Source organism: Kryptolebias marmoratus, linkage group LG8, assembly GCF_001649575.2.
Source record: "Kryptolebias marmoratus isolate JLee-2015 linkage group LG8, ASM164957v2, whole genome shotgun sequence".
Taxonomy (NCBI): domain Eukaryota; kingdom Metazoa; phylum Chordata; class Actinopteri; order Cyprinodontiformes; family Rivulidae; genus Kryptolebias; species Kryptolebias marmoratus.
In genome coordinates this window covers 26,634,530-26,648,380 of record NC_051437.1, presented here as the reverse complement: position 1 = coordinate 26,648,380, position 13,851 = coordinate 26,634,530, and the positions used below count along the sequence as shown (strand labels likewise).

At 38.3% G+C, this 13,851-nt stretch overlaps 1 protein-coding gene across 6 annotated transcripts in view; it reads right to left on the bottom strand.

The window, feature by feature from the left end:
• tns2a (tensin 2a) overlaps positions 1-13,851 on the bottom strand; it is a 55,176-nt gene that overhangs the window by 9,433 nt on the left and 31,892 nt on the right. For 5 of the 6 annotated variants that reach the window (XM_037977070.1, XM_037977071.1, XM_017411275.3 and 2 more), the window contains exons 4-17: positions 11,062-11,100; positions 10,600-10,641; positions 9,644-9,693; positions 8,497-8,680; positions 8,356-8,406; positions 8,146-8,268; positions 7,173-7,237; positions 6,695-6,778; positions 4,231-4,343; positions 2,995-3,055; positions 2,461-2,536; positions 2,044-2,173; positions 270-335; positions 76-192 (exon numbers count right to left, since the gene is read on the bottom strand). In XM_037977070.1, coding sequence (XP_037832998.1) covers positions 76-192; positions 270-335; positions 2,044-2,173; positions 2,461-2,536; positions 2,995-3,055; positions 4,231-4,343; positions 6,695-6,778; positions 7,173-7,237; positions 8,146-8,268; positions 8,356-8,406; positions 8,497-8,680; positions 9,644-9,693; positions 10,600-10,641; positions 11,062-11,100 — 1,201 coding nt within the window. The remainder of the gene's footprint in view (positions 1-75; positions 193-269; positions 336-2,043; positions 2,174-2,460; positions 2,537-2,994; positions 3,056-4,230; positions 4,344-6,694; positions 6,779-7,172; positions 7,238-8,145; positions 8,269-8,355; positions 8,407-8,496; positions 8,681-9,643; positions 9,694-10,599; positions 10,642-11,061; positions 11,101-13,851) is intronic. The other variant, XM_037977072.1, reaches the window with a different exon arrangement.

Genomic DNA, 13,851 nt, shown 5'->3' with positions numbered 1-13,851 from the left:
TTTCTCTCTTAATAAGCACTTGGTCTTTCCTTTTGACCTAATGTGTAAAAATGATTATAAATAAATAATAGTTACCCTCCAGGCTGTCCTGGTACCGCTGGTTGAAGTTCTCATAGGAATCCCAGCGAACCACCGGGTCAGCAGTGTTGTAGTCGACTATGACAGCCGGGTCGTTCTTGTGGTATTCACGTCCTGAGAAAAGACTTGTTTCAACTTCAGCTTTGCTTTTGTTCATCGACCTGTTTGAATCTGATTTGGGGTGAACTAACCTTTGATTCTCTCAGGTCCAGAGGAGAAGACAAACTCCACGGTGGCATCGGACGGAAAACGTTCATCTGGGACAAGAAAAAGGTGTAAATGCTCAATAAGAGCAAGACTGTCGAATTTCTCAAACAGCGTGTCAGAGATAAAATATACCTCTGTGATTTTTATTTTAGTTCTCAGAAAGTAAATATTGTCACATGAGATGCAGATTTATGAAAGTAAACTGACCCCAGAAAACTCCATCATCAAATATTTCCCACAGATACAGAAACCCACAATCATATACAGTATTTCTGTATATCTTTAATACTTCATCTCTCGTACAGAAAACCACACTCCTTCTACAAACACATGATCTGTTATTCCAGGGAAAGTGAAACCGAGAAGGAAATTAAGTAATGAGCGCATTCATCGAGGACTTAAGGAATGCAAAGCCACTAACCGTGTATCATAAACTCTCTGAACGGTTTTATTTTTTTTATTTCAGACACTGTCATTGTGGCTTGTAGTGCATCTAATTCTCACTGTACTTTCCTCCTGGGAGCTGTTATTACTTCCAGGATGAGGATTCAACTGCTACTTGTAAAGGATTTATTCCACCACAGTATTATGAGTCCAAAACCACCGAAAAGAGATTCCCACAATTCCAGTTTGAGAGGCTGCTGTCTCTGCTTCAACGTCATTTTACAGTAAAAGCATCCGAAGAAGCAAAAATCAGGCATTTAGGAAACAATAACATTTGTTCTTGTGGAGTTAAGATGAAATAAACTATTACTATTAAAAAAACATGTTCTCATAAATCAGATTCTGGAGTTTTTGGAGAGACTGAAGAAGGATTATTGTTCTTTTTAAAAATGAGATTCTGAAAAGTTTCGATAGTAAGTATCAAAATGTTTGGTGATGAACCAAAGGTGCAGCTTTTTATCATATTTGGAGGGAAAATTCACTCAAATTTAATTACTTAAAAGAATTAGAAGTTTAAAACTGAGAACTTACGAAGCGTTCCCATGTATTGGTACAACATTTATGCTTCTGCCAAAGAAAATGTAAACATGTGAGCAAATTAAATTATTAGTTTTTGATTTTATTTAAAAATGTTGCTCCCATTCTGTGTTGAGATGATGAAGCATTTTCTGCTTGTTTGAAGATTCATTGCAAAAAGGTTGTTTTTTAAGTTCAGAGACTCAAATTCTGTGCAAGTAGAGAAATTTTTCTACATTTTAAAGTAAAATCTATACCTGTAGAGTTAAAACTGCAGCTGCTGGCTCAAGTTAAAGAAACTTTTAATCCATTAATGTTTCAGTTTCTTCCACTCTTATTGCAGAACATCTTGCCCATCCATTTCTATGGGGAATTTCTAATTGATTTCTAATTGATTATTATGTGACATCCTGTGAATGGATATACAATTTTTTAAACCTGTTGTAATAAAAAGTATAAAACACAAAATGCAGGTTAATATAAGTGTTCTTAAATGTCAAAGGAGACTTAAAAGCAAATTCAAACAAGCATACTAATGAAAGTTGGCCTCTGTGGTCATTTTACTGAACAGCAAACAGCTTTCTTATTGAATTCTATCAAATAAAAAATAAATATATATATATATATATGGTGAATCAAAAATAAACTAACACAAGTTTTTTTCTTTTCTGATTAAAATAAAGACAACAGAATAACCAGCTAATGGACATAAATAAAACAGTTAATTTCAGCTTTAAATCTCTTGAACTGTGTTTTGGTTGTGTTTCCCGGCCGTGTCTAACCCCTGGATAAACGCACCAGTGTACGCCTCGTCCAGCTCCCCCTTCCCGAACCACAGCTGGGCTCCGTGGACGGTGCAGGTGTGGAACTGCAGCCTGAACACCGTGTCTCTGTCGGCGCTCTGGGCTCGCCGGTGGTAGCATTTCACCTGCAGAGGGCAGCAGAAAGCCGGGAAAGAAATTCAGATTTTTTTAAAACACCATGGGATAATACCAAGTCTGAGCCATAAATGTCAGCTTTCCAAACATGTGACTCCACACAAATCAGACAAATTACGAATCCTTGTTAACAAAATGACAAATCTCTTTTCCCAAACTAAAACATTGATTCTAGGGATGAAGTTTCTAAGCTTGTAATGATTTTTTTAAGTCCTAATTACAACCCCACCCATATGTGGGGGTCTTGTGTTTGTCACGTCCTCCTGGTATGACTCACCATAATGTCGCCCTTCAGCAACAGGGCCGGTTCGACGCTCACACACAGTCTTCTGCCTCCAGTGCCTTGGAGGTCACTGCGAAGGGCAAAATGTCACAAATAAACCTTTTTATGAAGCTAGGAAATGCGTGAAACAAAAGGAACAATTCTTTAAGGTGTCAGGAACAAACTGTTGTTCCCAAAGTTGTAGTTGGGACCCCACTCTGGGTATAAAACATAGCAATATTTGCATACTTCAACCAGCAATAGTAGAGCTCAAGATTCTTCGCTGCTTTTATTCTGTGGGTCGAAAGCTGAAAGGTTTGGGAACCTCTTATTGAAATGATAAATTAATTGACATCAGTGATGTTTAAAGGCTCAGAAAGGCATCGAGGTAAAGAATAATGGGATAAAAGCTGGACTCGGGAAGAAAAACAGCTTTTATTCTTATTTAATTGTGATGCTGAGACCTCAAACGTATGAAAGAAAACCCCCCAGAGTCAACAAATACACCCCAGCTTATTCGTTGTCCTTATAAGAGCAAGGCTGACTCACTATATGCCTGAAGTGTAGACCAGCTGCATGGACTGGTAGATCTTCAAGAAGGGGTAATAACCTAGAAAGAGGAGAGAGGATTTTATCAGCATGTGGACCGAGGAATGTGCTGATTCCAGCCTCACCTTGAGAACCTGATCATCAGATTAAAGATAAATAGAAGTGTGTGTGTGTGAGTGTGTGGGGTGGTGGTGGGAGCTAATGCAACCATCCTTGGCATCTGCATTCAGAAACACTGCTGTAAATCCAGAGGGAAGCCTGTCAGAAGAACCTCGCCAAGACAAACATCACTTCCTGTAAATGTTTTATCTACATCCAGAGAGCCGGGCCGGACAGATCAGAGACAGAAGTTAAAGCTCAGATCCATCAACATTTTCCTTACTTTTGTTCTAGTAAATACATCTGAACCTGTCAAGAAACGAGACCTGGAAAAAGGTTCAGAATTTAGGGTGGACATTTTTTTTTAAATTGAATAGAATTTGAATAAAGGGTAACTTTGTTTGTACTGACACTCAGTCACATCACATCATTTGATGAAAAAGTACAAGACTAAATGTTTTTGGGTAAATTTTGGTAAAACTGACATAGACGTCACTTCCTGTTTTTTTCTGATAACGACAATTAGTGAGAACATCGCTGGCTGCCTTGCATGTTAATGTTTAAAGCAAAACTCTTAAATTATCCGTTAGATCTCAGAGTGTGTGTTGGGGATGACTCTCAGCTACTACCACACCAAATCTGAGCTCAGTGTCTGAGTTAAAGCACATTTTTGTGTTTGCTAAAGTTGACTAGCTGTGGCGACTATCTTGAGTCAGTCTGATTATGTGTTTTGTTTTCTTTCATGCTGGCGGGCAAAAACAAAGACTGGAAAATTACAAATTCTGTAAAGAACAATCGTTTCACAACTCCTTTAGTAACTAAAATACTCATAAACAAGCAAAAATGTTAACAGCGTTTAGCTTTGACAGCCAAACTTGTGTCCCGTTCTGGTGTTTTTCTTCTTCTGGTCTCAAAGCGTTTTGCTGATGTTCGTGTGATTAAAGCTTTTCATGATGGCTGTTATCATGTAAAGCCATTCAAGCAGAAATGAGAGGAATGGAGCGTTCTAAATAATGTAAGCAAAGATGAGGAACGATAAAACCAGGGGAACTGGGAGGAAACTGGCTAGAAATATGCATAAGAAGCTGGAAGACATATTTCTTTTAGGAAAAAAAAAAAGAAAACAGAAAAATGTACCTCCTTCACCCTGGAAGTTGGGGAGTGACGGGATGAGGACTTGATGGAGGAAGAGAGGGCTGCTGTTCATCTTTATTGCCCCAGAGAGAAGGCCTCCAAAGTAATACACATACCTGAAAGACAAAAATAAAGAACGATTCTTATCAGAAAAAAACTACTAAGATGTTGACTGAAACCTGCTGTGAACATTGCCTTTTTTTTGAAGGGAGAAGATTAATGGAGGTATTTGCAATCAGTCAGAAACAGTTTTTAAAGGGAACGAAGAGGCAGAGATGAAGAAACATCCAGTTTTTAAAGTCCTGAGCAGGACTCAGAACTGTTGAATCATCCTTCTTATTTCAATTATATATGTATATATATATATATATATATATATATATATATATATATATGTTACTAAGAATGTGTTTTGATTAAAGTTTACTCCGAATTTCATGAAAACTTGGGGATTAGAAAAAGAAAAAACACGAAAATGGAGAAATGAATGCTGAGCGCTTCACAACTTTGCTGAAATCTGTTGAAAACTTAACTGTAAAAGTTGAAAGAAACTGAACAGAAGCTAAAAACAAGAAAACAGTAGCTAAAAGCTAAAAGCAGCATAAGAAGACAAAAATTGAGCCAGTATGCTGAAGAAGATTTTAGAAAATAATGTTTTTGAAGGAACTGAGGAGATCAGGGGAAAAGAGAGTTTTCAAAGTAAAGTTAAATAATTCCAAAAACCTAAAAGTAAAAAATCATAGTACCTGATCCTCAGTTGAGCTGATTGTTTTCATATATGAATCGTTAAAAGAGCACCAAGTATGCAGGAATAGTTTGTGAAAATCGTACAAAAGAAACTGACCAGAAAACAGCAAAAAGCAGGTTTATATGAATACTTTCAACAGGAAAAGAAAGATTTAGAAGAGAATAACAGTGACTCTATCAGAGGCCATACAGAAAACAAAACAGTCTAAAAGGGTCGTTGCATTTCTTGTGCCATCAGGTGAACATAATGTTTACTGCAGCTAATAATTTATATCTTCTTCATGCTGAAGATCCAAATCAACACATCATTTCAAAGAGAGTCTCTCTCCAACTTCTTTATGTAGTAAAATAATAAAAAGAGATTTGAAAAGAGGTCTTTTATATTTTGAGTGGTGTCAGTACCATAAATAAGTATATATAACATAAGTAATCTGACTCTAAATAATAAAACAATAACTCTCTAACAAAATTTAAAAGTAAGCAATGTTTTCAAGCTGAGCAGATTTGTTTGGTTTTGCTCCTGTTCAGACCTTTAAGTAAATTCAGAAAAAAAAGTGATAATTCTCACGCTTTGCCTCAAACATCGTCAGTGTGCCCTGCTGCAGTGAGGTTTGTCTGCTTCCTGCTTCCACTGAAGTCAAACCACGGCAGAGCGAATAAGAAGCAGCTGTTTTCACATGAACAGGGTTGTCCTTGTGGGACGCTGGGAGTCAGAAAACAATCAAGTCGGTCTGTTTCTGTTCGAGTGATCATAACACATTTAAATATAACCAAAAATCACACCCCAGTGAAGCGGTTCACCGCCTGCACCGAACAGATGAGAGACTGGCTAAAAAAGCGTAGTGTCCAAAGGGCCACCACAGCCTTGCTACTGCAGACCTCGTGTTTTGGGCGTGCCGATCTTTGAAAGGGTTTTGGAAACCCATCTCTGAAGTGTCGTCTTATTTGTGTGATGAGATCTTTGCAAAGAAACTAAACAAAAAACACACACCTTCACAAGTTAGAGTTGGAGCTGTACAGGAACTCGTTGCAGTAAAACAGTTTTTTCACGTCTTTTACTGCTGAACCCTGAAGAATGTACAGAACGTCTGGAGGTAATAGTTGAAGTTACTGTAACGTGACTGTTTTTATTGATGACTGAAATGTTTTATTTGTGTCTAAATTTCCAATGAAAATCATGATGCTAATTAATGTAGCTTTTCTATTGTGCTTTGAATGAAGTTAGCATCTATGCTAAGTTAATTTTTAGGGTTTGAGGGTTTTTTAACATGTTATTGGGCACTCTTTATTAGACATGTAAATATACAAATCTGTGTTTATTTATGTAAAATAAGCCATAGTCATTTTAATTTGTAAATTTGTTGACCTCTGTCTCTGTATTACTGTGTTTAGATCAACATCAAAAGCTTACCAGCTTCCTCCTGGTGTTTATTTACAAACCTGATAAGTGCAAATAATCAAAATGCGATGCTAATTGTTTCATAATCGCATTCCAGCCCTCTAAATAGTAAGCTGTAGCCTTTACCTGCTCTTTGGGTCAAAAAGACCTCAGTGACACGTTTGAGGCTAAAGATTAATGCAACAGTTGTAGAGCCAAAGAGTTTAATGCTGGGAGCTGTTTCCTCTTCCTTCCTCCATAAATAGGATGTATTAAATAAGGTCATCTATGATGTATGATATCCCCTCCTCACTTCCCCTCAGATCATCCCATGGCCTCTACCTGTTTTGGGACGGCTGAAGGGAAGAGGACACCTTATCTTCGCAGAACTTCCTCATGGCGAGAGTACTGAGAGCCTGGTCCGCCCTGCATGCAGATACACACAAAAACACACACACAGTCAACGATTTTCCATCATGGGACTTGCATCAGACTCCAAAAGTACATGGAAAGGATACAGCTGGCACAGGCCACAGGATGAAGCAGTTTCCACTGTTCCTGTGCAGAATCCAGCAGACTTAATTCATTAAACAAATGATCAACTGAGTCTGCACAAAATTTATTTATCTTTTCAAATAAGCCAGCAGATATATGGCTGTGAAACGTTATTGACTCTAACTGGACATGCATGCTTGAATAGTTGAATTTTATTATGTTTCTGTATTCTACTTCAGCAACATTTAATGCAATCAATGTGTGGATGTTGGAATAAAGCAGAAATTTAGTTGTGGCTTTGGATTTCTCTGACAGACACACTCACCCTGCAGAGATCTTGCTGTAGTGCATGTAGGCTGCAATAATCACGCCGGTTTTCCCTTTATTGCCCTGTAGGAAGGAGTAGGAAGCAAAAGGTCATCATAGTTCGTCAGCTGATTTATGCAGCTTTTCAGATATGACAGTTTGAACAACAACGAGACACACAAACAGAGAAAAGGTGAGACAAAAACAGAAGCAGAGACATGTGCAAGTGCTTCAAATTAAAAAGCTCCCTGCGGTGTTTTGCTCCACACTTCCTGACACATTCCAAAGACATTCCAGAACCAAATTCCAAAAGTGACCCCTCCAGATAGCAGTAGGAAGGCCCCATGAACACAATGAGCACAAATTAAAGCTTGTTTTGCAGCGTGCCTCTCTCAGCAGAGGATTTCTTAGTGACAACTGGCGTGATCTGCAGCTGACAAACAACTTCCTAGAGCTGAAATGCTCCAGAGACTCGATGAAGCCGAGAAGTAGTCTGGTTTTACCATCTTAGTTCTTCAGACCAAAAGAAAAATCCTCCTCAGCATCAGCATAGGAAATCAAGTCACTCTGCTTTTCAGTAATAAAAAAGATACAAACAAGCTGACATATTTTGATATTAACTGTTGTTTAACATTTCACATCAGGAATAATGACCAAACAGATCAAGTCTGATAAATTTTATACAAGCAGAAAACAGTGAGTTAACTCATTACAGCTTGACCAACATGGCTTTTCATTGATATACAAGCTAAAGTTTTCTGACAGATTAGTAAAAAGGCAGCTTTAAATGCTTATGCAGCACTTTATGACACTGCTAATATACTTGTTTCTCTGAATACAAAACGTTCATTAATTGAAACTATTTAACCTGTAATTCCAGCTTTATGCCACCTTCTGTCACTTTAAAAAAACAGCTACATCTGTGTGTTTAAGAGCCTGGGAAAACACAGGAAGACGGCCTAAAAAAGCTTGGTGGCTTCCTGAACTCTGACCTTGCAGTGCAGGACCACCACGTGCTGAGGGTCAGAGGTCAGCCAGGTCTCCATGGCCTTACATATGGCACAAATCTTATCCAGCGGTGGGGCGTGGAGGTCGGGCCAGCCAAAGTCATGAACCTGTTGGTTAATCGGAGACATGAGAACAATGTGTGATATGCATTCCCAAAAGTCATGTGATCAAGAGTACGTGAAGACAAGTCCTACCTTTGGGTTCAGTCGGGTGATATCATGGCGTCGCTCTGAGAGATTCAGCAGCTAAAATAGAAAATAAAATAATTTTAACCGCAAACAAACCACATGTTTTACCAAAGCTGTGTGCTGAGTGTCTGATTGCTGTTTCCTCACCAGAAACTTATCCTGATGTTTGGATTTGAGCATGGCGGCCACCTCCTTCAGGTTGAGCCGGTATCTTTGCTCCTCCAGCTTTGGAGGGAAGAAGACGGAAATGATCCTCTCGGTGATGTAAGTCAGGTCGAAGTCGTAGTGGCGCTCCATCACACGTTCCATCACACGGTCCACACTGAAGCTCCTGGGGAAACAAGAGGGCAAACAGGAGCAGTGTGAGAGGCAGAAAGTGAGCACTGTGCTGATGTTCTGCTTGGGAATCCTTTAGAACTTTGTTATATCTCCAGTTGCAGGAAAAATTCACAAAACAAATTCTCTCTCGTTATGGGCGTCTGGAACCTGTCTCGAACCCTTCTCAATTTAGCTTCCATGAGCCAGAAAGTGCAAGAAATGTGAGACAACTTGGGGAGGGTTTGGTGACCTATGAAACCAAACTGTGACTGGTTGGGGACTGAAAAGACAAATAATTTGGATCAAATTGAGACACGATTAAAACATTTTGTGACTAATTTATTTGCAGTAATGTTGCACATACAGACTCCCACTCCAGTGAGATTCCAAGTGAAATTCTCTCACCATTTTGTGCTTTCAGCTCGTCTCCAACAGCCACAGCCCAGTGAGGTACATGCTTTGATTTCACCCTCAAAGTAATTATTAATCATATGGATTTATAAATGTACCCAATTATAAATGACCAAGCATATTAGCTTTTATTTCCTTTGTTAAATTTGGTTCTCCAGATCTACTTGTAGAACTCCTGAGAAAATCTGATTACATTTTAAGCCATGCTTGTGCAGGAATATAGAAACCTGTAACAGGTCTGACAAACTTTCAAACCGGGCTACAGATTGCTTGTAGTAGCTCAACATGAAAGCTCACACAAAGTCTGACAGAGAGAAACAGACACGGGGAGAAGGAGAAACCGGATACTCCATGTAACGTGGAGGTCAGATCACATTCATGTACTCCGTCACATTTGTGACACTAGACATTCCACTGAGAAGAAAGAGAAGGTCATTAGTCTGAGGAACGAGTGTAAAAGACACAGATTAGAGCTGACAGCAGAGGAGAGCTAAACATGAAAACCCTCAGGCGATATGTGTTAAGTATAGTGATGTGTTTGTAATAATAAATGGGATAACTTTACCTTGGTAGGGTGTTCCTCTGTTTGGTGTAGTTTAGGGACTTCGTAGAGCCCTATGGAAAACAAAAATAGTAAAAACTGAAGGCTTAACCATAGCTAGTTGACCACAGGAGTGATTAGAGCACATATTTAAGCTGGTTAACATAATGGTGACAAGTCTGAGGAGCTGTGCAGTCCTCTCATCTTAACTCGATTGTTGAAAGTCGTCAGGTCCAAAATGACCTTTGAAATCATGGCCTCAACTTTTTCTTTTCAGCTAATTTTTGCATTAAACTATTGGCTGTATGTTTCCAATTAAACTTTAAATGAAAACTAATCCCAACAGCTACAAAAAGAAAAAAACTACTCTTAGTGAAAAAGATAAAAAAAGGAATTATGTTAAGAGAAAAATGTGTCGATCATTTCTCGTCCACTTCTGGTCTGCCTCTTCTTCTTCTCGTCTGTACAGTAGACACCTAACATGCAACACTTTTAAAGCCTTGTGATGAGTAACTATTTCTCTTTGGACCAGAACTTTAATTCTGAGCCAAAAGTAAATAATAGGGGTTTTTAATGAACATGTAACTCTTTGAAAGATCAATTCTATTGTTTCCGGTGACAACTATGATCATGAGTTTGGTTTGTCATATTAACAGTCATAAAATCAAAATATAACCTGGTTTTGATTTACTCAGCATGTCTAAATTCCAGTAAGACATCACTTTGAATCCTACCAATTTATTGCATCTAATGAACCCAACAGCCTTTAAAAGTTGATGTGTCATTGGAATCCATTGCTCTGGTTTTCATTGACTTTGTTTTAAATTAACATCAGAACTGAAAATAAAAAAATCCCCTTGAAGATTTGACTATTTCTTTGACAGAATGGGTGACATTGAGGACATGAAGGGAAAGGGGAGGGTATTGAGGGGAGAGCGTGGAAGTGAAGAAGACGAGGAGACAGGATGAAGTGTGCTCACCATGTGTTGAATGTGCTGAGACGGAACTGTCCCTCTGCGTTGCTGGAAGCAAAAAGAGGAGGCGGTGATGATGATGATGATGATGATGAAAGGAAAGAAGAGAGGAGAGGAGTGACAGGAAGCAGGGCAAAGGGAGGTAGGAGAAAAGAGAGGGGTGTAGAAAATGGAATAGAGGAAGGAAAGGAGAGTTAATTAAACAAATACACTCCCTAATGGATAAACACAACTACTTCCTACAGCAAGGTCCATTTTTTCCCCTCTGAGCTGAAATGCTCCTGCGCTCCAGAAATGAACCAATAAGCTCCAACCGATTTGAAGGTTTGGCTTCCCAGAAGGAAAACCGTACAGTGGTTTTGGGGGAATCATACTTTCTAACTGTGGATGGCCACGGCGGGGAAAACTGGTCTTGTAAAAAAAAAAAAAACTCTTGAGGAAGGAAATAAATAAATGAAGGAGACTTACCAGCTCATTGGATGGGGCTGGGATGCATGCAGAGGTCAACTGGAACACACAAAAACAGCCACATGTTAAAACATGACTGATCTGAACACACAAAACCAACAAACGATGAAAGAAAATACTTCTGCTTCAGGACACTGACGGATCAAAGCTGAGAAAATAATAAACTCATGAGTTATCTTCTCTTTTCATAATTTCTTATTCATAAAACAAACTAGCATTTCTTGTAAGAATGCATACTCCTCGCTGCCTCTCACGCCAAAGTTTTAAACAAATCTGTTAGAGCCTGGAGCATGGGATGACTCTCAGCTACTACCACACTTTAGCATAACATCTGCAAAATTAACTGAAGCATAGCCATTTTTGTTTTCTAAGGGACACTTGGTTGTGGCGACCATCTTGAACTTGGTTGACTTCAAAAGTTGATGAGTTATAGATGTGAAGGAATAATAAATATATAATACAGTTCTGTGGAAGAGTAACTTATTAAAAAAAGGTTTGTTTTTTAAATATTTTTTGAAGAAAACTTTAGTTGAAAAGTGTTAACTATTAAAAAATTATATCATTTCTAGACCGAGAAAACTAATATACATAAAAAACAAGCCATTTGTTTGCACATCTCCACATTTATCACACCTCTAAATTCATCAAATCAGAATCAATGATCGTAGACGACCTGCTGACATTCGAGCTCTGCTGTTTTATTGCCAATAAAGTTAGTCTTCAAGCCAAAAATCTAAAAAGCTCCTTTGAGGCTTTTAAAACAAAAAATATGACAATTGTTGCTTCAGGCTTCAGGGACAAAGCAGCTTGCCATCATTGATTCAACTTTTTTTTTTCCCTACATCATCTCCAAGAGTGCTTAATGATAATATAAGGCCATCTGTTCTGAACTGGAAATAAATCTTTCAGCAAAATAATGACCCTTCATGAGTTTGCAAATCCACCAAAGAATGGTACTAAAAGAAAAGAAAATGGAGGAACTAAAAGGAATCATTGCTTGTACATCTATAACTGATTAACTTCAGCCTGATTCCAATCCGTTGGAAATAAATCTTACTGGAAGGGTTTGAAAAGAGCAGATCATACAAGAAAGAAAACTTGATACCTGGAAAATGAAGGAATTTTGCATTTCCTAAAGGTCAAAACCTTTTGAAAGCTGACTTCATGGAGTGTTGGCCAATAATAAGAAAAACATTGTGTTGGCTAAAAACAGCTATGCTGACCTCTGAGCTAAAGGTTATACTGACCTTTTCCACAGAAGACTTTTCCACCTGTTTACTCTGATAAATTAACTGCTAAAGAGTTCGTTTTTCACAAAGATCAAAATCAATGTTTTAAGCGATTGCTTGTCGAAATGAACAAATCATGAATGTACACCATGTCCCAAAATGTTGGGACACTGGAATGCAAATAAAACGAAGGACAAAGTGATTTCTACACCAAAAAAATTGTAATTTATAAAAGAATAAAGATTACACACAATGTAACAAAATTCTGCTTCTATTAACTCCATATAAAGTCAGTAGTATTGTGAGCTTGCAAAAGAATGTACACAAATAACAATAAGATTATAATAATATAGAAGTGTTTTTGTGAGCACATGTTTACAGGTACAAATGGTGGAAACTTCATGGAAAACTTAGTGACAAATAAATAAAAGAATCTAATGTTTTAATCAGAGGGCAGGTGGCTTTAAGTCAGGAGGAATTTGGACCATCAAACAACAAATCACTCTTTGTGTTCTTGTGCAAACAGTCAGAAATATGGCATTTTAACTCCACATCTGAATTTGTCAACTGGAATATTGAGTAATAGCAGTGAAGAGCAGACACTTTAAAATGACATGAACTTTAGGGCTTGTTTACAAAATGTTAAATATGTGCAAACATGAAGCCAAATATGGGGCTGCAAAGCTGAAGCAATGAGTCAAACAGAACGGCCCGTCTGATTCCCATGTCTGCTACGGCCCCACAGGCCAATGAACTGTAACCAAAGGAAACCAGAAGCTCTAATGGGGGGTGTCTCAGAGCCACAATCATGCTTACGTAACCCACACATGTGCACACACTCATGCACCGCCATGTTCCTGCCAAAAAGCTCTTTTTGGTCTGTTTATTTGGATACAGGAAAAGGGCAAGGGCTTGTCTATGTTTCATTGTGCACAAAGGGGAAGTTGCAGAGACCCTGAACCTAAGGGGGTGTGTCTCCTCACAGTCAAATCTCCGTTAAGGTTTCTCTCGCCTTCTTTCTTTAGCACGGAGCTCAGTGGCTCGCCGCTGCTCCTACGTCAGTTCAGACATCAACAGGAAAGCAGAGGAACTGATAAAGAACTAAACTGAGACATGTTGTGTTTGACCGAAAAGGCAGGAAAAAGGTTTCGGCTAAATGACGGCTATCAGATGACAAACATGACAATGTTCCTGGATGAGTCACTTTTCTGTAACCACGGGGGGAATGACTTCTGAATCTTTTGAACCTCTTTTCTCATCACTTGATAGGTTTGTAAAGGGACAGATTTTTTTTTGTTTTAGCTGCGGTGAAAACTGATTCGAGCTGATGTTTAGAAATGAAAACATGATCTGTTACAGATTCCTCATTTTTTCTTCATTGCATTCACATTATTGCTTTCCTGTTTATACTTTCTTCCACACGTGTTTTTCAGTAAAACTACTGCTGCACACTCTGTTATTTTAACCAGTTCAGTTTCAGTATTTGTTCGTAATTTTAAGACATTTTGAATTATTTATCTAAATGTTCCCCATAGGAAAACATTAGGATCTCATCAATTCC